Genomic DNA, 23,086 nt, shown 5'->3' with positions numbered 1-23,086 from the left:
GGGCAGTTCTTCTTCTCTTGGATAGGAGATTTATTAGCAGAGTGGTGATTTTCCTGGGATAGGATGGGGGGCTCTGTGATCACCTGGAGGCAGAAGGCAATGGTGTTCGCCTGTGGTGCTGCATAACTTTGCTCTCTTCCCTTCTGTTGCTGCTCTGCTCCAGGTGGGTTGCCTATGAGAGAGAGCACTATAAGGGTCGTCAGTACCTGCTGGAGGAGGGCGAGTATGAAGACTGGCAGACGTGGGACAGTGCTGGAAGCACACTAGGCTCCTTCCGCTATGTACAGGCAGTAAGTGTTCTTGCTGTTTCGGTTTCTGTGTGTGTGTAATAGAGCATGGACAGCTGTATTCATATACCTATTGCAGGCTTGGTTACCGGCTATGGCTTCACCTCCCAAAAGCAGATGACCATAAGCTTCCAGGCAGGTCTCAAGATGAACCTTGGAACAGGCAGAATGAAGGGGCAAAGCCCCAGACCACAGTCTGAATTCTAACCCAGCAAAAAGTATCAGTCTGGCAACTCTGCCTACATGCAGATTTCCTGCATTCACATGGAGTGTGACAGCAAGTCAGGATCACAGACCACAATTTGCAGCAGTTGTGAATTTGGAGCAATTTGATTTTTATAGTGGTCCTGGCCTTGAACATTGGAAGCTGTCTGCTGATTAGGGGTTGCTTTCATGGCAGGGGGAAGAACCATGCAGCCTAGAAAAGGTGAGAGACTAGCTTTAAGGATAATGCTGATTAGGAGAGGTAAGCAGGACCCTGCTAAGATCCAGTTTCTAGTCCATGAAACACATCTTAGGGGAGGGGACAGAGCAAAGAATTGTGAAGCAGAATCTGTCAACTGACTCCCTTGCTTTTACTACTTGCTTGCTTCTGCTGACTAGAGCAACTCTAAAGAATTTCAGCCATGGAAATGGGGCTAGCAGATGAAGGGTACATAAATCTCTGTATCGTCACAGGTCCTACATCATCAGAGACACAGAGGGTCTCTGTACAGTCCCAGGTCATTCTGTATATTACTTTGGCAACACATGTAAAACTGTCATGCCAATAAAGTTTATCTGAATCTGAAATCATCTCATCAGAAGCATTTCCATCCCTAGGCAGACTGGATAGACCTTGCTGTCTTTATCTGCCGTTAAATTCTCTGTCTCTGGCAGTGAGTCTCTGTAGAAATATTTTCTCTGGTCGTCCTTAGCTGATCTTACTGGGGTCAGGAGCAGGGCATCTCACCCGGGAGCATTGTACCTTGTGTCAAGTGATGTCTTTGCAGCTTTGGGCAAGGAATGGAGTAAGGTGAGTCGAGCAGGTTCCTGCAGAGCTGGTGTGGTGAGTGATAGGAGAATAAATCACAACAATCTGTCTGCAGGAAATACTAAACCTATTGGGGGCATTTTTGCTGAATCAGATTTTGGAAGGCCTCTGTAGAGCAGCGTTTCCCAACCAGTGTGTGCCTTCAGACCTGACCAGCTATGCCACGGAAAAGTCACCACTGGCTTCTGTTCTCCGCACCTCACAGCAACAAGAGACACCAGCAGTGGCTCTTAAACTTTTGGAAGTCTTCCTGTATAATTATGCACACCTCTTCTTCCCAGCCACAGCATGCAGAGCACAGATAGCTGGGGCCTGCTGTGTGCAGCGCACACAGCACCTCCTCGTCTTCCCTGCCATCGAGTCCTTTCAGCCTCAGGCTTATCCCCCAGTTGAGTGAAATGGCAGAGAATTCAATGAGTACTGGATGTGACTCATTTTGAGTGTCGGGAGCAGCGGCAATGAAGGAGGCTTTGCAGCTGCATGTGGAAGCCAAGGTAACTAACCTGAGCTGGCTGCCTGCACCGCTCTGACTGAATCGGTGCATTGTGACAGGTTCATGTGTCTCTCTCTGCCCTCTCTCCTTTTGTTTTAAAATTTGGAAGCGAGACAAGTTGGCTTTCAGTGCTTCCCGCGCCCTTCTTTTGGCAGTAGGAGTCCTCTCCATGTTCGCACTGCCTGCACACATCTTTCTTAATGTAGGCAAGCTTCAGATGTAAACTCTGCTGAAAAGTATTTCCATCTCTGTCCAGCACTGCTTCCTCAGGGCCAGGGATCATTGGGGGTGAAGCCTACAGATTCATTCATTCATTCTTATATTCCACCATTTTTCCAAAATTATTGCAGATTACAATTAACATTCATAATAAAACAAATTCTCAGAAATGCATAAAACATAGCTGACAATTTAAAAGCCTGTGAAGTCAAAATAAAAAAAGCTTTCAACATCTTCCTAAATTTTAAACAATCGGATAGAATTTGAATCTCCCAGGGAACAGAGTTCCACAACTGAGGAACTAAGACAGAAAAAGCTTTGCTTTCTGAGTACAGAAAGAGAGGGCTCAGTGGGGCAGATTTTATAACATGTGCGTGCAGCCGTGTGCATGTTATAAAATCCAGGGTCTGCGCGCGCAAGCGCAGCCTGCCTCCATTCCCTCCGAAATTGGAGGGAACTTTCCTTCCGCCCCCCCACACCTTCCCCTCCCTTCCTCTACCTAACCCGCCCCCCAGCCCTACCTAGAACCCCCCCTTACCTTTGTTGACTGGCCGATGGCCGGCCCGCAATCCCGGGCACAGTGGCAAATGGCTGCTGTGCTTGGAGGCTCAGGCCAAGCCCCGGGACACACTCGCGTCCTGGGGCTTGTGCGCGCCGCCGAGCCTATGCAAGATAGGCTCGGCGCGCACAAGCCCCGGGACACACTCGCGTCCTGGGGCTTGTGCGCGCCGCCGAGCCTATGCAAGATAGGCTCGGCGCGCACAAGCCCCGGGACACACTCGCGTCCTGGGGCTTGTGCGCGCCGCCGAGCCTATGCAAGATAGGCTTGGCGGCGCGCACAAGCCCTGGGACACACTCGCGTCCTGGGGCTTGTGCGCGCCGCCAAGCCTATGCAAGATAGGCTCGGCGCGCACAAGCCCCGGGACACACTCGCGTCCTGGGGCTTGTGCGCGCCGCCAAGCCTATGCAAGATAGGCTTGGCGGCGCGCACAAGCCCCGGGACACACTCGCGTCCTGGGGCTTGTGCGCACCGCCAAGCCTATGCAAGATAGGCTCGGCGCGCACAAGCCCCGGGACACACTCGCGTCCTGGGGCTTGTGCGCGCCGCCAAGCCTATGCAAGATAGGCTCGGCGCGCACAAGCCCCGGGACACACTCGCGTCCTGGGGCTTGTGCGCGCCGCCAAGGCTATGCAAGATAGGCTCGGCGCGCACAAGCCCCGGGACACACTCGCGTCCTGGGGCTTGTGCGCGCCGAGCCTATGCAAGATAGGCTCAGCGCGCACAAGCCCCGGGACACACTCGCGTCCTGGGGCTTGTGCGCGCCGCCAAGCCTATGCAAGATAGGCTCGGCGCGCACAAGCCCCGGGACACACTCGCGTCCTGGGGCTTGTGCGCGCCGCCAAGCCTATGCAAGATAGGCTCAGCGCGCACAGAGGCAGCTTTTCGGGAGTTACGCACGTAACCCTTTGATAATCTGCCCCACTATGCGTAGGCACAAAACCAGACTTCAAAGAATCAGCATTTAAGAAGCTATGGACTGGATTTAGCAATTTAAACTTGATCCTCATCAGTAACCAATGTAAATCTTGCCAATAAGGTAAAGTGCTATCTCTGTAATGTAAACCAAATATTGTTCAAAGAGCTGTATTTTGAATTAGTTGTAGTACTAAATACAGTAAATACTTAGAATTACAATAATCTTAGATTGTTTTCTTCCTCCCAGTCACAAACCTCAAAGCTTGCCTTTGCCTTGTTGAGTTTCCAGTCTTGCTCACAGTGGCTTTTGTTCTTCAGGAGTCAAACGTTGTATTTTCTCTAACGCTACTTGCTTGACCCACATATGGTGACTTTAATGGTCTTTGTCTGCCTTTTCTACTTGTCCAATAATTATTTTTAGACTTTGTCCACAGTACCCTCACATTAAGCAGCAGGTATGCCTCCCCGCTCAAGTTTTCTTATATTTGACATTGGACGGGTTGGAGGAGTAGCCTGGTGGTTATAGCAGCAGGCTGAGAACCAGGGAAGCCAGCATTCAAATCCCATTAGCACCCTTTGTGACTTTGGGCAAGATACTTTACCCTCCATGGCCTCAGGTACAAACTTAGAATTTGAGCCCTCCAGCCCATGCAGTAAGAATGGGGAGGAAGGTTCAAGATTTTTCAAGTGCTGTGGTCAGATGTGGGAAACATCTGCCTGTGTCTGCAGAAGTCACTTACAGGCCTGAGCATGTCCGCTGAATGAAGGCAGATTCCTTACTGATGTGCAGTTCTAAAATGCATCATAGAAACATAGCAAAATACAAATAAGACCATATGGCCTATCTAGTTTGCCCATCCATAGAACTGCCCTAAAATCCATGTCACTCCCTCAGAGATACTCTGAGCTCGATATTGAAAGAGTGTTTGGCACTAGATAGATAAGTAGGACTTATCTGGTTATCTAGTCGCTGCCAAATATCCAGTTATGTTCAGTAGCTGCTAGATAGCTGGATAAGTCACTTTTCTGGCTCAATACCCAAATAAAATATGGATGGGATGTGGGCAGATCAGGTTGATGCAACCTATCCAGTTAACTTAACCAAATAAGTAGTGATATTCGCTCTTATCCGATTGTTATTTTGATAAGTTATTCATGCCAAAGAGCAGGTTTAAATTAGCCAGATCTAACTATCCTGCTAAGTAGCAGCTTCTAAGGGGATATTCAGCAGCATAGGCCTTGTAACAGTCAGAGAAGTCATATCTGGTTAAGTTACTAGCAGGCCGATACAGTAAAGTTCGCGGGAGAGCAGGTGAGTGCCCGCTCTCCCGGCGCACGCACAGGCCAGTGTCCTGCGCGTGATACAGTAAAACAAAATATTTAAATTAGGGCCCGCAGGGGTGGTGTGAGCCCGGGGGAGGTGGTGTGGTGCTTTATGTCCGGGATGGCATAGAGTCCAACAGGATAAACATCCTGCACGAGACTAAATGCACAATTGAATCTTTATGGGTAGAAATACCTTGTGTGTCGAGGAAGACTATAGTGATAGGAGTATACTACCGTCCACCTGGTCAAGATGGTGAGACTGACAGTGAAATGCTAAGAGAAATTAGGGAAGCTAACCAAATTGGTAGTGCGGTAATAATGGGAGACTTCAATTACCCCAATATTGACTGGGTAAATGTATCATCAGGACACGCTAGAAGAGATAAAGTTCCTGGATGGAATAAATGATAGCTTTATGGAGCAATTGGTTCAGGAACCAACGAGAGAGGGAGCAATTTTAGATCTAATTCTCAGTGGAGAACAGGATTTGGTGAGAGAGGTAATGGTGGTGGGGCCGCTTGGCAATAGTGATCATAATATGGTCAAATTTGATTTAATGACTGGAAGGGGGACAGTAAGCAAATCCACGGCTCTCGTGCTAAACTTTCAAAAGGGAAACTTTGATAACATGAGAAAAATAGTTAGAAAAAAACTGAAAGGAGCAGCTACAAAAGTAAAAAGTGTGCAAGAGGCGTGGTCATTGTTAAAAAAAAAAAAAAATACCATCCTAGAAGCACAATCCAGATGTATTCCACACATTAAGAAAGTTGGAAAGAAGGCAAAACGATTACCGGCATGGTTAAAAGGGGAGGTGAAAGAAGCTATTTTAGCCAAAAGTACTTCATTCAAAAATTGGAAGTAGGATTCAACAGAAGAAAATAGGATAATGCATAAACGTTGGCAAGTTAAATGTAAGACCTTGATAAGACAGGCTAAGAGAGAATTTGAAAAGAAGTTGGCCGTAGAGGAAAAAACACAGTAAAAGCTTTTTTAAATATATCCGAAGCAGAAAGCCTGTGAGGGAGTCAGTTGGACCACTGGATGATCGAGGGGTTAAAGGGGCACTTAGAGAAGATAAGGCCGTTGTGGAAAGATTAAATGATTTCTTCAGTGTTTTCTGAAGAGGATGTTGGAGAGGTACCCATACTGGAGAAGGTTTTCATGGGTAATGATTCAGATGGACTGAACCAAATCACGGTGAACCTAGAAGATGTGGTAGACCTGATTGACAAACTGAAGAGTAGTAAATCACCTGGACCGGATGGTATGCACCCCAGAGTTCTGAAGGAACTAAAAAATGAAATTTCAGACCTATTAGTAAAAATTTGTAACCTGTCATTAAAATCATCCATTGTACCTGAAGAGTGGAGGATAGCTAATGTAACCCCCATATCTAAAAAGGGCTCCAGGGGCAATCCGGGAAACTACAGACCAGTTAGCCTGACTTCAGTGCCAGGAAAAATAGTGGAAAGTATTCTAAACATCAAAATCACAGAACATATAGAAAGACATGGTTTAATGGAACAAAGTCAGCATGGCTTTACCCAAGGCAAGTCTTGCCTCACAAATCTGCTTCACTTTTTTGAAGGAGTTAATAAATATGTGGATAAAGGTGAACCGGTAGATGTAGTATACTTGGATTTTCAGAAGGCGTTTGACAAAGTTCCTCATGAGAGGCTTCTAGGAAAAGTAAAAGGTCATGGGATAGGTGGTGATGTCCTTTCGTGGATTGCAAGCTGGCTAAAAAACAGGAAACAGAGAGTAGGATTAAATGGACAATTTTCTCAGTGGAAGGGAGTGGACAGTGGAGTGCCTCAGGGATCTGTATTGTGACCCTTACTTTTCAATATATTTATAAATGATCTGGAAAGAAATACGACGTGAGGTAATCAAATTTGCAGATGATACAAAATTGTTCAGAGTAGTTAAATCACAAGCAGATTGTGATAAATTGCAGGAAGACCTTGTGAGGCTGGAAAATTGGGCATCAAAATGGCAGATGAAATTTAATGTGGACAAGTGCAAGGTGATGCAATGTTAGGTTCCATATTAGGTGCTACTACCCAAGAAAGAGATCTAGGCGTCATAGTGGATAACACATTGAAATCGTCGGTTCAGTGTGCTGCGGCAGTCAAAAAAGCAAACAGAATGTTGGGAATTATTAGAAAGGGAATGGTGAATAAAACGGAAAATGTCATAATGCCTCTGTATCGCTCCATGGTGAGACTGCACCTTGAATACTGTGTACATTTCTGGTCGCTGCATCTCAAAAAAGATATAATTGCGATGGAGAAGGTACAGAGAAGGGCGACCAAAATGATAAAGGGAATGGAACAGCTCCCCTATGAGGAAAGTAAAGAGGTTAGGATTTTTCAGCTTGGAGAAGAGACGGCTGAGGGGGGATATGATAGAGGTGTTTAAAATCATGAGAGGTCTAGAAAGGGTAGATGTGAATCGGTTTTTTACTCTTTTGAATAATAGAAAGTCTAGGGGGCACTCCATGAAGTTAGCATGTGGCACATTTAAAACTAATCGGAGAAAATTCTTTTTCACTCAACGCACAATTAAACTCTGGAATTTGTTGCCAGAGGACGTGGTTAGTTCAGTTAGTATAGCTGTGTTTAAAAAAGGATTGGATAAGTTCTTGGAGGAGAAGTCCATTACCTGCTATTAATTAAGTTAACTTAGATAATAACCACTGCTATTACTAGTAACGGTAACATGGAATAGACTTAGTTTTTGGGTACTTGCCAGGTTCTTATGGCCTGGATTGGCCACTGTTGGAAACAGGATGCTGGGCTTGATGGACCCTTGGTCTGACCCAGTATGGCATGTTCTTATGGACACTAGCGCGTCCTTAGCGCCTCTTTTTGGACAGGAGCGGCGGCTGTCAGCGGGTTTGACAGGCGACGCTCAATTTTGCTGGCATCGGTTCTCAAGCCCACTGACAGCCACAGGTTGAGAAACTGGACGCCGGCAAAATTGAGTGTCCGGTTTTCAATCCGTGAGCTGCGGGCTGATTTTAAATTTTTTATTTTTAACTTTTTTTTAACTTTTGGGACCTCCGACTTAATATCGCCATGATATTAAGTCGGAGGGTGCACAGAAAAGCAGTTGTTACTGCTTTTCTGTGCACTTCCCCAGTGCCGTCAGAAATTAACGCCTACCTTTGGGTATGCGCTAATTTCTTAAAGTAAAATGTGCGGCTTGGCTACACATTTACTTACTATATCACGTGGGAATGACTAATAGGGCCATCAACATCCATTTGCATGTTGCGGGCGCTATTAGTCTCGGGGGGGGGGGGGGGGTGTTGGACGCGCATTTTCGACGTGCTAATACCCCATACTGAATAAGGGGAAAAGCTAGCGCATCAAATGCGCGTCCAAATGCGGGTTAACAGTGCACTCCACTGGAGCGCACTGTACTGTATCGGCCTGATACCTGGATAAGTTTAAAAATTAGGCCTCGTGTTTATGCTATGCTTTCTTGAATCCAGATATCCTTGTTCTCCATCACCTCCTCCATGGGTGAGGTAGTGCTGCTCTCATTCCTTTCCCCTGCTTCATTGTAGGATTTTCTGGAACCATCAGTTAAACTTCTTGAATCAGACACAGACGTAAAAATGGTAGAATTCAATCAAGACATTCCAGATTTGGAAGAGGCTGGCTTTGGTATAGAAATGAGATCAATTCAAGTCCAGAATGGGATGTAAGTATGAGCCACCTCCCAGAGCCTTCTCTAGCAGCCCAGGTAACGTCAGGGACTGTTGAATGTTTTCCAGTGGTGATGGGGTACACCTGTTCAGATGTTGAGTTTCTTTCCTTAATCACCTGCTTGCTGTGTATTGAGGATGTAGCCACTGCTGTAGCAGGCTTATTGGAGGTAGGGGCCCATGAATGATCCTGTGCCAGGAGTGCAGCCCACACCTCAGAGCTTGTGTTGTGTCACAGGTGGGTCGCTTACCAGCAGAAGCATTACAACGGGGAGCAGTATGTGCTGGAGAAAGGGAGGTACAAGAGCTGCTTGGACTGGGGAGCCTCCAGTAACACCATCTTGTCCATACGACCAGTAATGCTGGTGAGTGTCTGGGAAGGACCATTCCTAGGAAAAATAGGATGATTCAGACAAGCGCAATCACTGTAATTTCAGAAATACTTAATGCTTTAGAATTCATGAGGTTTTTTTAAGGTATTGTGGACAAAAGCAAATATTAACTTGTTTTTCTATTACCCAGTGACCAGCTTTGAGTAAGAGGAAAAACTGCTGGTTATTTATTTTATTTAAAACATTTTATAGCCCGCCTTTCCTACATTCACAGATTTTTTTAAAACATGACAACAAAGTCGCATAGAATAGACATTGCATAGGAGCAAGCAGTTAAAAGAATCATACAGCTGGTTTTAGACATTAAAAGCGAGTTTAAATAAAAGTCTTTAAAGCTTTATTAAAAAACCTAGGATCTTTTAGGTTTCTTAGTTCATTTGGTAACGAGTTCCAAAAGGTTGCACCTACTATTGAAAGTGCTCTTTCTCTAGTTTCGCCCAGATGCAAAATTTTAGGGGAGGGGATATCCAGAATATTCTGATTTGCTGATTGGAGGGATCTCGCCAGGGAATGTATTTTCTTGATGGCGTTTATTCATGGGTATTGAACATTATATATGAGAGCGTGTACGATTCCCTGTACGTACCTGGATTAGTCCAGTCTCCTGGGTTTATTCATCCCTGCCACAGATGGAGCAGAGAAAGCTTCATTGACACTGCTTCGGTTACTTTTCTTTTGCAGGCTAGGCGGAAGTCTACTTTCCTCTCGTACGTTCAGGTTTGGAAGGTTTTTTAGGCTTGGTGTATGGCCAAAGGAATACGGTGGTTCTGGCTCGTTATCTCACACTTTGTCTTTCCTACAAGAAGATTTAGCTAAAGGGCTTGCCTTTAACTCTCTTAGGGTGTAGGTAGAGACTCTAGCTTGCTTACAGGGAAAAGTTGAGGGCTACACCTTATCACCCATCCTGATGTGCTGAGATTCCTTCGGGGAGTTAAGAATTTGCATCCTCCGTTGCAGAAGGTCTGTCCCCCCTGGAACCTTAATCTAGTTTTGCGAGTGTAGTGTGTTGCTCCATTTGAGCCAATTCAGAGAGTATCCCTTAAGGACTTGACTCTCAAAGGTCATCATCTTAGTGGCCAACTGTTCCACCAGGAGGATTTTGGAATTGCAGGCTTTGTTGTGTCGTGACCCTTTCCTTCAAATTTCAGATTCAGGAGCCTTGTTGCGTATGGTTCCTTCTTTTGTTCCGAAGGTGGTCTTTGCTTTCCATGTCAATCAGTCTGTCGAACTCCCAGCTTTCCCAGAATTGTGCCGCATGCTCGAGAGCTTAAGCTATTGGATATCCGCAGGGCTTTGCTGCGGTATCTCAAGGTTACTAATGATTTTCAGAAGGTCGTGTCATCTTTTCGTTTTATGGAGCAGATCAAAGAAAGGTAGCCATGCCTCCAAAGCAACCATTGCAAGGTGGCTTAAGGAGGCTATTGGGTTGGCTTATATTATCAAGGGCCATCAAGTTCCTGAGGGTTTGCAGGCCCACTCCACCCACGAAACCGCCTGAACTCAACAGGTTCAGGCGGTTTCGTGGGTGGAGGATCAGTTGGTGTCTCCGCAGGAGATTTGCAGAGCGGCGACTTGGAAGTCGCTGCAAACCATTGTGACGCATTACAAACTGGATTTGGGGGATCTGAACTCCCAGTCTTTTGGCAAAAGTGTCTTGCGAACAGGACTCTCCAGGTCCCATCCTCTCTAGGAAGCTTTGGTACATCCCAGGAGTCTGGACTGATCCGGGTACGTACAGAGAAAGGAAAATTGGTTCTTACCTGCTTTTTCGTTCCTGTAGTACCACGGATCAGTCCAGACCCCGCCCAGTTTTGGAGGGGGAGAGTCCTCTGCTCAGCTGTAATCCTTTCGGCATACTTCTTTTCGTTTATTCACAACTTACAATTTTTTCACAAGTTTTTATCAAATTTTTGCATATAATGTTTTTGCTTGGGTATAGATCAATACTGAAGAACTGCAGGTGGCAGCAGGGCTTATCAAGCAGTGTCAGTGAAGCTTTCTCTGTCTCCATCTGCTGGCAGGGATGAATAAACCTAGGAGGCTGGACTGATCCGTGGTACTACAGGAACGCAAATTAGGAAGTAAGAACCAATTTTCCTTTGTGGCAAGTTTATATTCAATTCTGAATGCTATTGGTAACGTGGAGTTGCTGTAAAATTGGGGTAATGTGCTCACAAACTGGTGTGTCAGTCAGTAAGTGAGCTGTAGAGTTTTGGATAATTTGTAATGGGTGGAGAGTATGTTTAGGCAAAGCCAATGAATAAAGAATTGCAGTAATCTGTACTAGAGAATCTCTATAAACTGTATGGAAATCAATGGGATCCAGAAATGGCTTGAGGTGTCGTTACAGCTTCAATTTGTGATAGGAAGTCCGGGTTAGACTTTTAATTTGAACATTCATGCTTAATGATGGATCAATTTGTATGCCAAGATTTCGAACAGATTTTATCATTTGAATACTTTGACCATTAATAGTAAGTTCAGATGGGGCATTGTATAATGGGAATCTTGTGAGGTGTATTATTTCAGAGTTTTGGATGTTTGATGATAGCTTATTTTGAGATAGCCAAATTGCCTGGTTTAACTTTTACTTTCATGCAATCTGTATTTTGGTTTTCATGGTGATGGAACATTCAGGGTAGTGGTGGTGGTGGGTGATACAGATGCCAAGAAATGCCTCATTTTTCTTGTATTGTAGGAACCTCTTGGGAGACAGGAGCCTGTGCACCTGGTATGTTTTATAAGCGTTTTATAAGCATATTTCTTTGGCATGTGCAGAACAGTCTCCTATAACCATTTCTTCTGAAACAGAGTTTGTCTATAACCTACTTATAGCTGTGAGTATGGAAGTGTTTGTGCTGCTGGAGTTAAATCCTCCATGTTTGCTGGGCATTCTTTCTGCACTGGCCATGCTCACTTATCAACTGTGTGCCCACACACCCTGCTGGCTCTCATAGGGATGATCGGAGCCCTAAGGAACTCGGCACACAGTGGCCACGTGTGAACAGAATACTCACAAGCAACACTCCATGTATTTAAACCAATTGCTATAACTTTATAGAGTGGTGAGGAAGGGCCCTAGAGAGAGGATCTGGATGGAGGGAAGGGATTGCACTATTTGCCTAGACTGGTGCCAGGGAAGGTGCTGGGCGCCAGATGTTTTCAGGTTTTAATCAGGAGGTTCTATGGACTAGGTCAGGACAGTGGTCAAAGTCTTTCTTGTTAGCATGACTAAAACTCTTTGTTATTTTACAGCTCAAAGCATACAGCCAGGAGAATTTCCAGGGAGCTTGTGTGGCTTTCACAGCGGAAGTTTCTGACTTAGCATCACCCGGCTCCATTAAGGTTTTGCGAGGATGGTATGTGTCCTCATTTTCAGTAATCTCATTTGCCCAATATTGGCTCATGAGCAGTGTGCCTCCTAACTCCATGCCAGGAGTTTGCTTCAGTACTGACACATCTTTCAGTTTGTTAGTTTTTTGGGGTTTTTTTGAGGGTGTGTGTGTGTGACTACAGGATGCATTTTAAATTGTATGTACTTAAATACAATGTCCATTACAATGCAAATTATTGACTAATATTCACTATTTAATAAATATATTGCAAGTAGTGTTTCTAATTTTGTAAACTTTTTGGATGACTGATTTTTTTATATTTTAAACAATACATGACTGCAGGTTTACTTTCGGGTTTCATGCAGTGCACTTTCTACTTTTGGAGTAGGCTTGTCTGCTATCTTTTCTTTTTTGTTATTTTATTGCATTCTCACAAGCACTTTCAGCTGAATTGTCTGCATGTGTCTGCATTTCACTATTTCTGTCCTGAACTCGGGTTTAAGTGCTTTTGCTTCTTGATTCCTTCAGCTGGCTCCTGCGCTATGAGTGGGAAAGGGCTGTCCATTACTGCGTGTTGGAAGAAGGCCATTACCCCAACCTTGCTTCCTGTGGCTGCCCAACGGTGGACATCAAATCCCTGCAGCCAGTGGAGCATGTAAGCGCCGTCTGCTCCGTCCTGTAATAAGTGGCGCAATACTGCAAGACAAACTAAAAACAAGAGAAATGCTGAGAAGGGTGAACTCTTTTTGTTTCTTTTTCTGGGCAGTTAAGCTATCCCTGTGTCCGTGTGCTTTTCTTGTGGTTATGGAAGCTTGTCCAGTTACAAGGTCCCTGCACGTGCCAGCGCCACCTCACACGGGAATGAAATGTTTTCTGCTTGTAGGGTTTGCAGTGCTTTATCATGAGTGTGCATGAAGACGCTGTGTATGAGTGGGGAAACGCCTCTCTGCAGGGCCACATGCCAGGATATCTGAAGGCAGTCTGACATTGGAAAGGATGTTTTCAGACTGCCCCCCTATTCCAAAGCCCAAATGCAAAGAGTTGTCAGCGGCTCTGCCTGCAGGGGTCCTTTCATGCCCTGAGACCTTGGGGTATTCCTTGGGGTCCAGGGTAAATCCTGCAAAGGGGTGGCAGCAGTTGCTCATGCATTGTTCAGCACCTCAGAGAGTGATTGCAAGGGTCTCAGGTCCCACACATTTTGTGTTAGCCTTGCCCACAGTTCTTGACAGCATCTCGGCTAATGGGACCTGGCATGGGCTGCTGCTCTCACTGTGCATTTTCTGTGCCCAGTCTAGCAATGACTTGGTAAAGGCAGGTTCCTGTGAGGTGCTTTTTCGCTGGCATATGCCCATCACATTGATGTGTGTTCTCAGGTGTTTGCAGAGCCCTCCATCAGTCTGTTTGCTCTCGATTCTTGTGAAGGCCGAGAGCTGCAGTTTGAGGAAGCAGCACACAGCATCCTGAACCAGGACCTGTACTTCTACACCCAGTCGGTCAGGGTAGAGAGTGGACTGTGAGTATTACACAAATGTTTCCACTGCTTGTATGCTTCTGCCAGCTAAAAACAGGCTCCATCAGAATGGAGATGGTTCGTGCTTTTCTCTTGCATCACTAATGGTTTCTTATTACACGGTCACCTTTCCTTTATAAGCTGACAGCCATCTCCTTGGGCAGGAGTGGATCACATGGGTGTGCTTTGGTACACTGGCGGTCAGTCACACATTTTTTTTCAGTCTGTGCACAGTTAAGGTATGGAACTTATGCCAGAAAACGTGGCTAAGGCTGGTCGTGTAACTGAGTTTAAAAATGGCGGACTGGTCCGTAAATAATTCCTAACCAGATAGACTTTGGTTTCTCTTTCATCCTAGGATTTGCGGGGTACTTCCAGAGCAAGGTGGCTGGGCTTGATGGATCATTGCTCTTCTATGGTGCTTCTCATATTCTTATGCTCCTGTGCGCCTTTCCCAAACTCTGGATTTTATTTTATTTCTTTTAAGGGAAAAGTACCGTAAAGTCTCAGCCGTGAGAAGGTGTTCAGTAGTTGGTCACGCTGTGAAACTGAACATTGGCCTTGCATGAAATTCACTGCCATCTCATTTATTTATTGATGCACTGAAAGAAGAAAGCCGCAGAGCAAATTCATTAGTGTAGGGGCTAGTAAGAGAAATGGTGAGAAGCCTCCACATCTAAACACTAAGAGCAGTTTTGCAGGGGGTGTCAGAGGTAACTGCGTTGTGATGTGTGACTTACCCGCCATGCAGCCAACGTCCCCCTCTCTTGTCTGACTTAGAAGCCAAAACCTGGTGCTATTTTTTTCTCGTCAAGGATTACTAGCAGGAATGCACGCTCTCTCTCCTCAGTAGCAGCACCTGCACACTTATTTGCAGGGTCATTGCAAAGTGATTTTTCTCATGGAGGAGGGTCACCAGAAGCCTTCCCTGGCTAATTTATTCCCACTAAGGATGTGAATCGTTTTTTGACTATTTAAAAAATCGTCCGATATTTTTTAACTCGTCAAAAATCGTTAAGAGTGCGCGATACAATAGAAATTCCCCTGATTTATCGTGAAAAATCGTAAATCGGGGGAGGGGGGAAAACCGGCACACCAAAATCCCTAAATCCACCCCGGCCCTTTAAAACTAAACCCTCACCTTCCCCCACCTTCCCGAACCCCCCAAAACTTTTTATGAGTACCTGGTAGTCTAGTGGAAGCCCCGGGGCCGATGGCCCGATAAAAAAAACAAACAAACCCACCGACCCCTTAGCTTCCCCCACCTTCCCGCCCCCCCCCCCCAAATGGCATGGATACCCTGTCACATGGTAAGGGCAAAGGGCCATTGGCGCCATTTTTATTAGCGCAGTTGATGGCCTGAGAGCGGGAGATCGCTCCCCGCGCCCCCACTGGACCACCAGGTAATTTTAAAACATTTTTTGGGGGGTCGGGAGGGTGGGGAAGCTAAGGGGTCGATTTTTAAAGGGTTGGGGTGGGTTTTTTGTTTATTGGCTCGAGTGCAGCCGATAAACAAAAACCCAATCGGGCCGGACGATTCAGATTCCGGTTCTGATTCACATCTCTAATTCCCACTGTCCTCATTTTAAAGGAGCCCTGTAGCGCTAAGGGTTGAAACCTGCCCCTGGTTGCCTGACTCACAGTGTTCAGAGATCTGGCTCCACTTTCTGGGGAGAAAGATTTGCAAAGCCATTTTATGCAGGTAACCTGCAGTTTGAAAGCCACCCTTCCTCAGTGCAGCTAAAGATGTCACATCGCATGGACTTTTAGCCACGTTTAGGGGAGGTGTTCCTAGAGTTGGGGGTTGCTGGGGAGATTGTTTTGGGCAAGACTGGGAAATAGTATGCAGGAATAGCATTTTCAAGTCTATGCAGAATCTACCTGCAGAAAAATCAGAGGCAAAAGCCCAGACAATGTCTGCGGGTAAAGAGTAGCTGCTGGCTTTGTCCCAAAGTACAGACTTGCAAACTTGCACACCACCTCTGCACAAAATAGATTCTTGTGCTGTTCCTGCAGAGAGTTTAGTGTCAGTTGCCTAGAAATGTGGAACCTGATGGCAGGAGATCATCCATGCTGCCCAGTTTCACTCCTATGCCGTGCCACCGACCCCAGTTAATTTTATGGCATTCCTGTCACTTCTTGGCTTGAGTTCCTCTCTGCTTCTCCTCTTGTAATCTGGGTGGGGGGCTCTTTATTCTCCTCTCATCTGTAAAATCTGTTCTCCCTGCTGCCGTCACTGCGTTTGCTCCCATGTTCTACAGCACGGAGCCCCATTAATAAACCAATTCATGGGGTGGTGTGAGGAATTGCATTAACCAGAAGTTGTGGAAATTCTCAGAAACAGAGGCACAAGCTTGAACTTTGATTTTCAAGAACTTGACAAAATATGCTGCAAATGTTTTGGCGACCCGTGTTGAGCAGCTGTGCGTGCCGTTGAATGTGTTGGCGTTCCCGGGGTTGACGCTGTGATGGGCCTTGCAAGTGCCTGTCCTCTGCAGTAGCATCTGCACAATCAGCTCTCTTATTGAGACGTATCCTTTACGGCTCGGGGCCCACTGCCAGATCACTGCCTTTCCTGGGGGCAGGCTGGATGCTGCGTGACTGGAGCTTGAGCCCTGCCTGTTCCGGGCTCTGCCAGAGTGTTTGCCGAGACTCCTGGCCTCAGACAGGCCCCCGAGAAAAAATGCAGTAATTACAAGGTTCATTTCCCCTCTGAATGGGTTTAGCCATGATGCCTCGGTGACAGATGTACCCGAATAAACTCCACCTGCATCTGGATCTTTTCCAATCTGCTTAAGGCCTTTGGGGTTGGGAAGGAGTGCAGATGTTATCTTAATTTTAACTGGGTTCTTTGTGAAAAGAACTCACATGGTCTAATGCTCACTGAGCACATTCCAGCACTGGAATCTAGTCGGACCAGTCCAACATTTGTATTTATCCACTCTGACCAGAAAATTGCCAGCAGGGCACGTTCCAGTGATTACAGAGAAATGGAGGTATATAGGTGAGGGGTTCTCAGTGAGGACCACAAGCAACTCAAGCTTTTCAGGCCACCCATGGTGAATATTTGTCAGATATATTTGCATCGTGTGGGCTAGAACCAGACTCATTTATTACATAGCTGGGATGCTCTGAAAACCAAACCTGCTTGCAGTCCTCGAGGATCAGAGTTCAGAATCGGGTGGTCTGAATTCTAGAGATGAAAGATTATAACCTAAACCCTACCTTTTAATCGGGGACTTTCACTGTTTTATCAGGCACTCAGTCATTTGCTCGCTTGACATTGATCTTCAGTCTGTATTTTGTTGAAGTAGTTGGCATGCATAGAAACAGGCATTTATAGCAGATGGACTGCCTCGGAGAACTTGGAAAATGGCCCCTTCCATCTGCACTGGAGTGGCCTACAGTTAAGTAGCAGATAGGCCCAAGTGCTGCCAGCCCTCTTGTCTACATGTGCACTTTGTGGCTATGTTCTCTGTTTATGCAGATGGATTATGTATGAAGGAGCCAATTTCCTAGGCCGGCAGGCTCTTCTAGAGCCCTGTGAGATCCCCAGCTGGATGGAATTCAGCGGATGGAAGGCAGTTGGCTCCCTACGGCCTTTGAAACAGGTAAAGATTCAGCAGACATAATCGGTTAACATCTTGGGGGATTCATTTTCAGATTATCTAGCCACCTTAGTTCAGGAGCTGGGCGACTAGCTTGGCCCCTTGGATGCTGCTCTGTCCATATTCTGTGACTTGGCTTTGGCTATTTCCTGAGCCTGCTACAACTTCAGTAGAGTGCCAGGTAGATGACATGGCAATGTAGAGAAGGCTTCCATGTTTGCTTCTGCAGCAAATGACATGGCTGTTTTCTGTCTCAGCCCACAGTATATTTCCAAATAAAACACCAAGCAGAAGAAAAATACCTGACAGTGACAGGGAAAGTGACAGACACCAGAGGAACATCTGTATGTCTGTCTGCGTGGAACGGTAAAGACACTCAGATCTGGTACTATCGCCGAGGGCTCATCAAGTCCAAGGTAATCTGTCTAATGCAGCACTTAAGTTACATGACTTATTAATGGAAATATGGTGATTCCAGACTCAGTAAATCTTTTAACATTTAGAAATGTGAAGGGGCAGAAAGCTGAAGATAATGGCCTGCTCCTAACTTCACCGGTAACGAGAGAGAAGCTTCAGATGCATGTGGTGAGAGGAGTAAGACTCCTCTTTACATCCAAGCCTTGTTTCCAGATTTGCAGAGTGAAAATGAGTTACAAAGCTGCCAAACACTGACACTTCTTGTTTTCATATTGGGAAAGGAGCTGCAGTAATGTGTCCCTGTCTTGGGCCTCTGTTGGACTTTCAGAACATATAAATGAATTGACCTGGCGTGGTGTGGCTTTGCTGTGATGGCTGAGTTGTGGTTTGGGTTCTGAAGTGTTTGACCCTGGGCAATAATGGGATGTGGTTCTGAACTCGTATAAACCCGATCTGAGCTGAGCAGCCCATCACACCATGACCCCTTTCTTCTGTGTAAATCCACCAGATCACGGGTGCCTGTCTGGATGTCATTGGTGGCCGGGATGCGCCTGGATCTAAGGTAGCGCTCTGGACAGAGCACGGGAAGCCAAGGCAGAAGTGGAGATTCCATAAGAACGGCACAATATCCTGCTACCTCAGTGAGCAGCTCCTCCTGGATGTGAAAGGTATGTGCGGGGGAGGCCATCATCTCTATTGTCGTTCCATGCATTCACTGTTCCCCCCCCTCTACCGGTGCTTTGTAAGCCCCAAACAGTGCAACTGTGGTCTGTAAAATAAAAATGACCAGCAGTGAGAAGGAAGCAAACAGCAGGTTTCAAACCAGTTATTGCTTTATCCATTTGGGGATTTTAAGGAGTCTAAAGAGGCAGAAGGAAAGAAGTGGAGCAAGGGAGGAAGAAAGGAAGGGAAATGTGAAATCTGTTCAGTGCAGGGCTGAGCAAGGCAGTAAGGGTAACGGGGGCAGGATACAGAGGTGAACGTAAGAAATGGCATACTGGGTCAGAGAAAGATCAAGCTCAGTATCCTGTTTCCAACAGTGGCCAATCCAGGTCACAAGTACCCAAACATTAAATAAACCCCCAAGTTACTAATCCTCATTGATTAATAGCAGTTTATGGACTTCTGCTCTAGGAACTTATCCAAACCTTTTTTAAACACAGCTACACTAACTGCCATGACCACATCCTCTGGCAACAAATTCCAGAGCTTAATTATGTGTTGAGTGTAAAAGAATTTTCTGATTTGTTTTAAATGGTCTACTTGCTAACTTCATGGTTAGACTAATCCTTATATTATTTGAAAGAGAAACTAACCGTTTCACATTTACCAGTTCAAGTCCTTTCATGATTTTGTAGACCTCTATCATATCCCCCCTCAGCAGTCTCTTCTCCAGGCTGAACAGCCCTAACCTCTTTAGCCTTTCGTCATAGGGCTAAAGAGGTGCAGTACAGGTGCAGGGCAGGATACAGAGGTGCAGTAAAGGTAACTGCTGTAGGGCAGGATACAAAGGGGTACTAAGGATAACAGCTGCTGCAAATTGTCGTCATGTTACCGTGTGCCCTCATCAGTACCGATACACAGTGTACTATGCACAGTAGTGAGCAGAGATCTACTCGCTATCCAAAAACCACCAGCAATTAATACAAATGAGATAAAATGAAGCATGCCTTTGTTTAATGGAAAACATTTGTTTCTCAGCACAGAGTGTAGATGTGAGCCGGTAGCTGAGGCATGCTGGGCACTCCCATTAGAAGTGGCGGTGGAGTTGTGGTTAGCCACGGCTACTGCCTGCAGTGACCAATCTCTGGGATTTTGGCAGAAGCCTGCTACCTACCCTGAAGAGAGAAGCAGCTGCTCTTGCAGCCAAAGGGCTGCCTGCAAATACTGAGCTGATAGCGTTCCTTTTGTCACTAAACTAAAAGAGAGAAGAACACCCTTCAGTATACTGCATTCTAGTACCCAAAGTAGCCAGTCCTTAAACATCCAAAAAGAAATGGTACAGTAGGCAGAAGGGAGTAGTTAGGTGTGCGGACAGATGGCGTTCCTTGGAAGCCTTCCTTAGCAATTGACTCCTTAACATTGGAAACGGGCATTTCCCATAGTGAAAGGGCTAACAATTAGAAGTTACGTTGCAGGAAGATGTAAGGCACAACTTGCAGGAAGGGTCTGTGCACTTCATTAACTGAGAGGCTGTTCATTTCTTCAGAGCTCTGGGGTAATCTGTTCCTCACTATACAGGCAGGAAACATTTTAATCCTTTGCTGATATTAGTCAGGGAATAATAAAATCCCATTCCAGCACTAGTACATGAGAGATATTGAATTGTGTGTATGATGTATAGTGTAGTCCAGTGGTAATCATTTCCAATCCTCAAGGGCTGCAAATAGGTTGGGTTTTCAGGATATCCCTAATGATTATGCACCCAGTTTGGATTTGCTTGCACACAAGCCTTCATTGTATGTAAACCTATCTCATGCATATTAAGGATATCCTGAAAACCCATTTGCAGCGAGGACTGAAGTGAATCATACTGAGTTGTGCCTTTTACCAGACTGATATATACTTGCCACACTCGGGTCTCTGCACTGGAAAGGTCCATTGTTTCCTCCAGACACAGGTAAGGGTTCGCCCCTTGATCCATGTCCTTCAGGACTTAACTGATCTTTCTGAATGTTGATTTCTAGGAGGAAAGTATTACGACAGGAACCACATCGTGGTGAACCACCCTCTGGGAAGTGAACATCTGCAGAAATGGGCCGTGGAAATACTATGAGCAGAGCCTGGGGAATCGTACCATTACTGTCACAACAGGGGCGCCGTACAGACTGAAGCCCAACAGCAGAGCACCCCCCCATGATGCACCTGCTACTGTGTCTGTTACTATTCAGAGCTCTTCCACAGCTGCCAAAACCCACTGCAACCAATTAACCCCTTGCATTAATTAGTACTCATTACCCAGTTAAGCACTTTGGCTCCCAAAGCAGTAGAACTCACATTTTCTTTGGTAAGAACTTCAACTGATTGGATTCACGGAAAATCAGAAGTTTAAGTTATTGGCAACTAGAAAACATAAAAGCTTGCAATATCTCTATCTTCATTTTTTTTGTTGCCACCAAGGAGATCTGCATAGTGGAAGTTTTACAAGAACTCCACCTCCATTTGCTGCTGTCTGGCTCTCTGTCCACCATGGTGCTGCAGTACTGTTTATCACCAGCCATGGCACCACTTTTTGGCTGAAGAGTGGCCTCAGGGAAGGAAATAAGAGAGGTCATTCTTCTCTCCCAGACTGTTGACCTTTGGACAGAGGCAAGAGGAACACAGCCTGCAGTCTGAGGATTGGAGTCAGGACACAGGCACCTGGGCTCTTGATGGGAGATGGGCAATGCACGTGCTCTAGGTTTAAGTGCTTTGCATTTTCAGGGGTTCAGGATTGTCAGACCCGTCTCCTGTTCTGCTCCCACTCCTCCACTATTGTCTTGTAATCCAGAATCTGCTGAAGAACAGATGCCAAGAATGTGATCTCAGGTCTATATTCTGCGGTGTAAAACAGGGGTATGGACTGGTCCTGCCTCGACCCAATATGGAGGTCGGAACTGGCCCTGTAAAATGTGTGGTCTGGTTAGATTCCTGATGGAGCACTTTACGTATCTCACTGCAGGTACAATAGCTTCATTCACTAATAGTGAAAGTTTCCCACTACTGCCGCCCATCTGCCCAGGTTTTGGGGGAGGCGGGTAGGGATTGAGGTGCTCTGGCACAAGAGGGACGAGGCCCTTCCTAATCATTACAGTCTGATTCTACCTGATGGCTAAAGCAACTGCCTTTTACCTGCCACCTGAGGCGAGGACCATGACCTAAGTAATGAGAAGTGGTCTTTTCAGGTCTTCCCACAGCGCAGGTGCTTGGGCCCCTCCCACCAACCACTGGGGGAACATCAGAACGGATCCAAGCAGCTCCGCTCCTTCCAAGGCACTGACAAGAGAGGACCGGGAGCCTGAAGTGGTGTTTATTATCTCCCACAGGCCTTTAGCTGAGCCACAGTCTTACACTCTCATGCACTGCTCTTCTCAGGTAGTATTTATCACTTCTCTGTAGCTACTGCAAATTCAGTAAAAAAAAAAAAAAAAAAAAAAAAGTTTTATTGTCTGTATGGGTGCGAGAGCAGGGGCCCGGAACAGCAAGAAATGCCGGATTTCAGAAAGGGATGATTATTGGATAGATCAGCTTTTAAAACCTGATCCCTAACTGCTCCCTCCAGATTATGCTCACAAAGAAAGGGTAGATGTCCTTTCTACAGGATATCACGTGGATAAGATGGCTGGGCAGCGTAGTGAGTGCTGGGAGCAATCATCCCAGAGGAGCGAATATATTTTTGTATGTAAGGATGCTGCACTGGTGACTGAGGAAACTAACAGCCTATTGGGCTCAGTGTCAGAAGAGCTCCTGCCTGTCCTGGCACCCATAGCAGTGACATTTAACTCTATACCTACCTCCATGCACTTTACAGTATATAAAGCAATATTTAATTGGAAATGACTTGCTGTGCCTGGGAACTGTCTAGATATACAGAGGGAAACCTACCTGGCTTTGCAATCCTGCTGGCAGTTGCTAAGGCTTGTTACCTGCTGTTGGGCCAGGGCAAAACCCACACTCCACAGCACCAAAAGCCTCGCCTTTTCTAAGTGCAAAATCCAGCAGCTGCTATAAACCCACAGCTCTGTGTAACATGTATTTTTGTGTAAATATATTTTATTATACAAAACTGCTGCCTTTGTGTGCATTTTTTTATGGTGAAATCTTCATCTTGCAGATAAGATCATGGGTTATTAAATGCTTGAAAAAGTGTTGGCAGAGAGGGACAGTGCAGCTGGATAAACCCTGTTCTTTACAGTTTTTACTATGCTCTCATAATATTTGAAACTGGCTTAGCCCTGCTCTGCTGCAGAAGTAGTTACCATCCAAGAGTGACAGCTGCTCACAGCCACTGACGGCATCCTGCTAGTGCCTGGCCCCTGGCCCCAGCCAAGGGCTGTCAGGGCAGTGATTTGACTAAAGTTGAAAGGGGAAGAAACCCCACCAGTCAATGTGAATCAAGGCTCAGGGAGCCCAATTCCAGCTCTGCTTCCAAATGAACTGGAGGCGCACTGGAGCAGAAAGGAATTACCTGTTTGATTCCCAGTTCTGGCACTCTATCACCTCCTTGGGCAGCAGCAGCAGCTGCCCAAAGGAAAATTGGTTCTTACCTGCTAATTTACGTTCCTGTAGTACCAT

General features: G+C 46.0%; 1 protein-coding gene across 5 annotated transcripts in view; it reads left to right on the top strand.

Annotated features, from left to right (window-relative positions):
- The window catches only part of CRYBG3 (crystallin beta-gamma domain containing 3), a 55,811-nt gene extending 33,826 nt beyond the window's left edge, over positions 1–21,985 (top strand). For all 5 annotated transcript variants that reach the window (XM_029579296.1, XM_029579294.1, XM_029579297.1 and 2 more), the window contains 11 exons: positions 164–290; positions 8,410–8,546; positions 8,789–8,915; positions 11,641–11,673; positions 12,198–12,301; positions 12,806–12,932; positions 13,651–13,790; positions 17,275–17,398; positions 17,653–17,811; positions 18,321–18,480; positions 20,500–21,985. In XM_029579296.1, the coding sequence (XP_029435156.1) occupies positions 164–290; positions 8,410–8,546; positions 8,789–8,915; positions 11,641–11,673; positions 12,198–12,301; positions 12,806–12,932; positions 13,651–13,790; positions 17,275–17,398; positions 17,653–17,811; positions 18,321–18,480; positions 20,500–20,588 (1,327 nt within the window). In that variant the 3' untranslated portion in view covers positions 20,589–21,985. The remainder of the gene's footprint in view (positions 1–163; positions 291–8,409; positions 8,547–8,788; positions 8,916–11,640; positions 11,674–12,197; positions 12,302–12,805; positions 12,933–13,650; positions 13,791–17,274; positions 17,399–17,652; positions 17,812–18,320; positions 18,481–20,499) is intronic.
- Positions 21,986–23,086: the final 1,101 nt, after the last annotated feature.

The sequence above is a fragment of the Rhinatrema bivittatum genome, chromosome 15 (assembly GCF_901001135.1).
Source record: "Rhinatrema bivittatum chromosome 15, aRhiBiv1.1, whole genome shotgun sequence".
Taxonomy (NCBI): domain Eukaryota; kingdom Metazoa; phylum Chordata; class Amphibia; order Gymnophiona; family Rhinatrematidae; genus Rhinatrema; species Rhinatrema bivittatum.
Note: the sequence above shows the minus strand (reverse complement) of the source record. Positions and strands in the feature narration are given on the sequence as shown.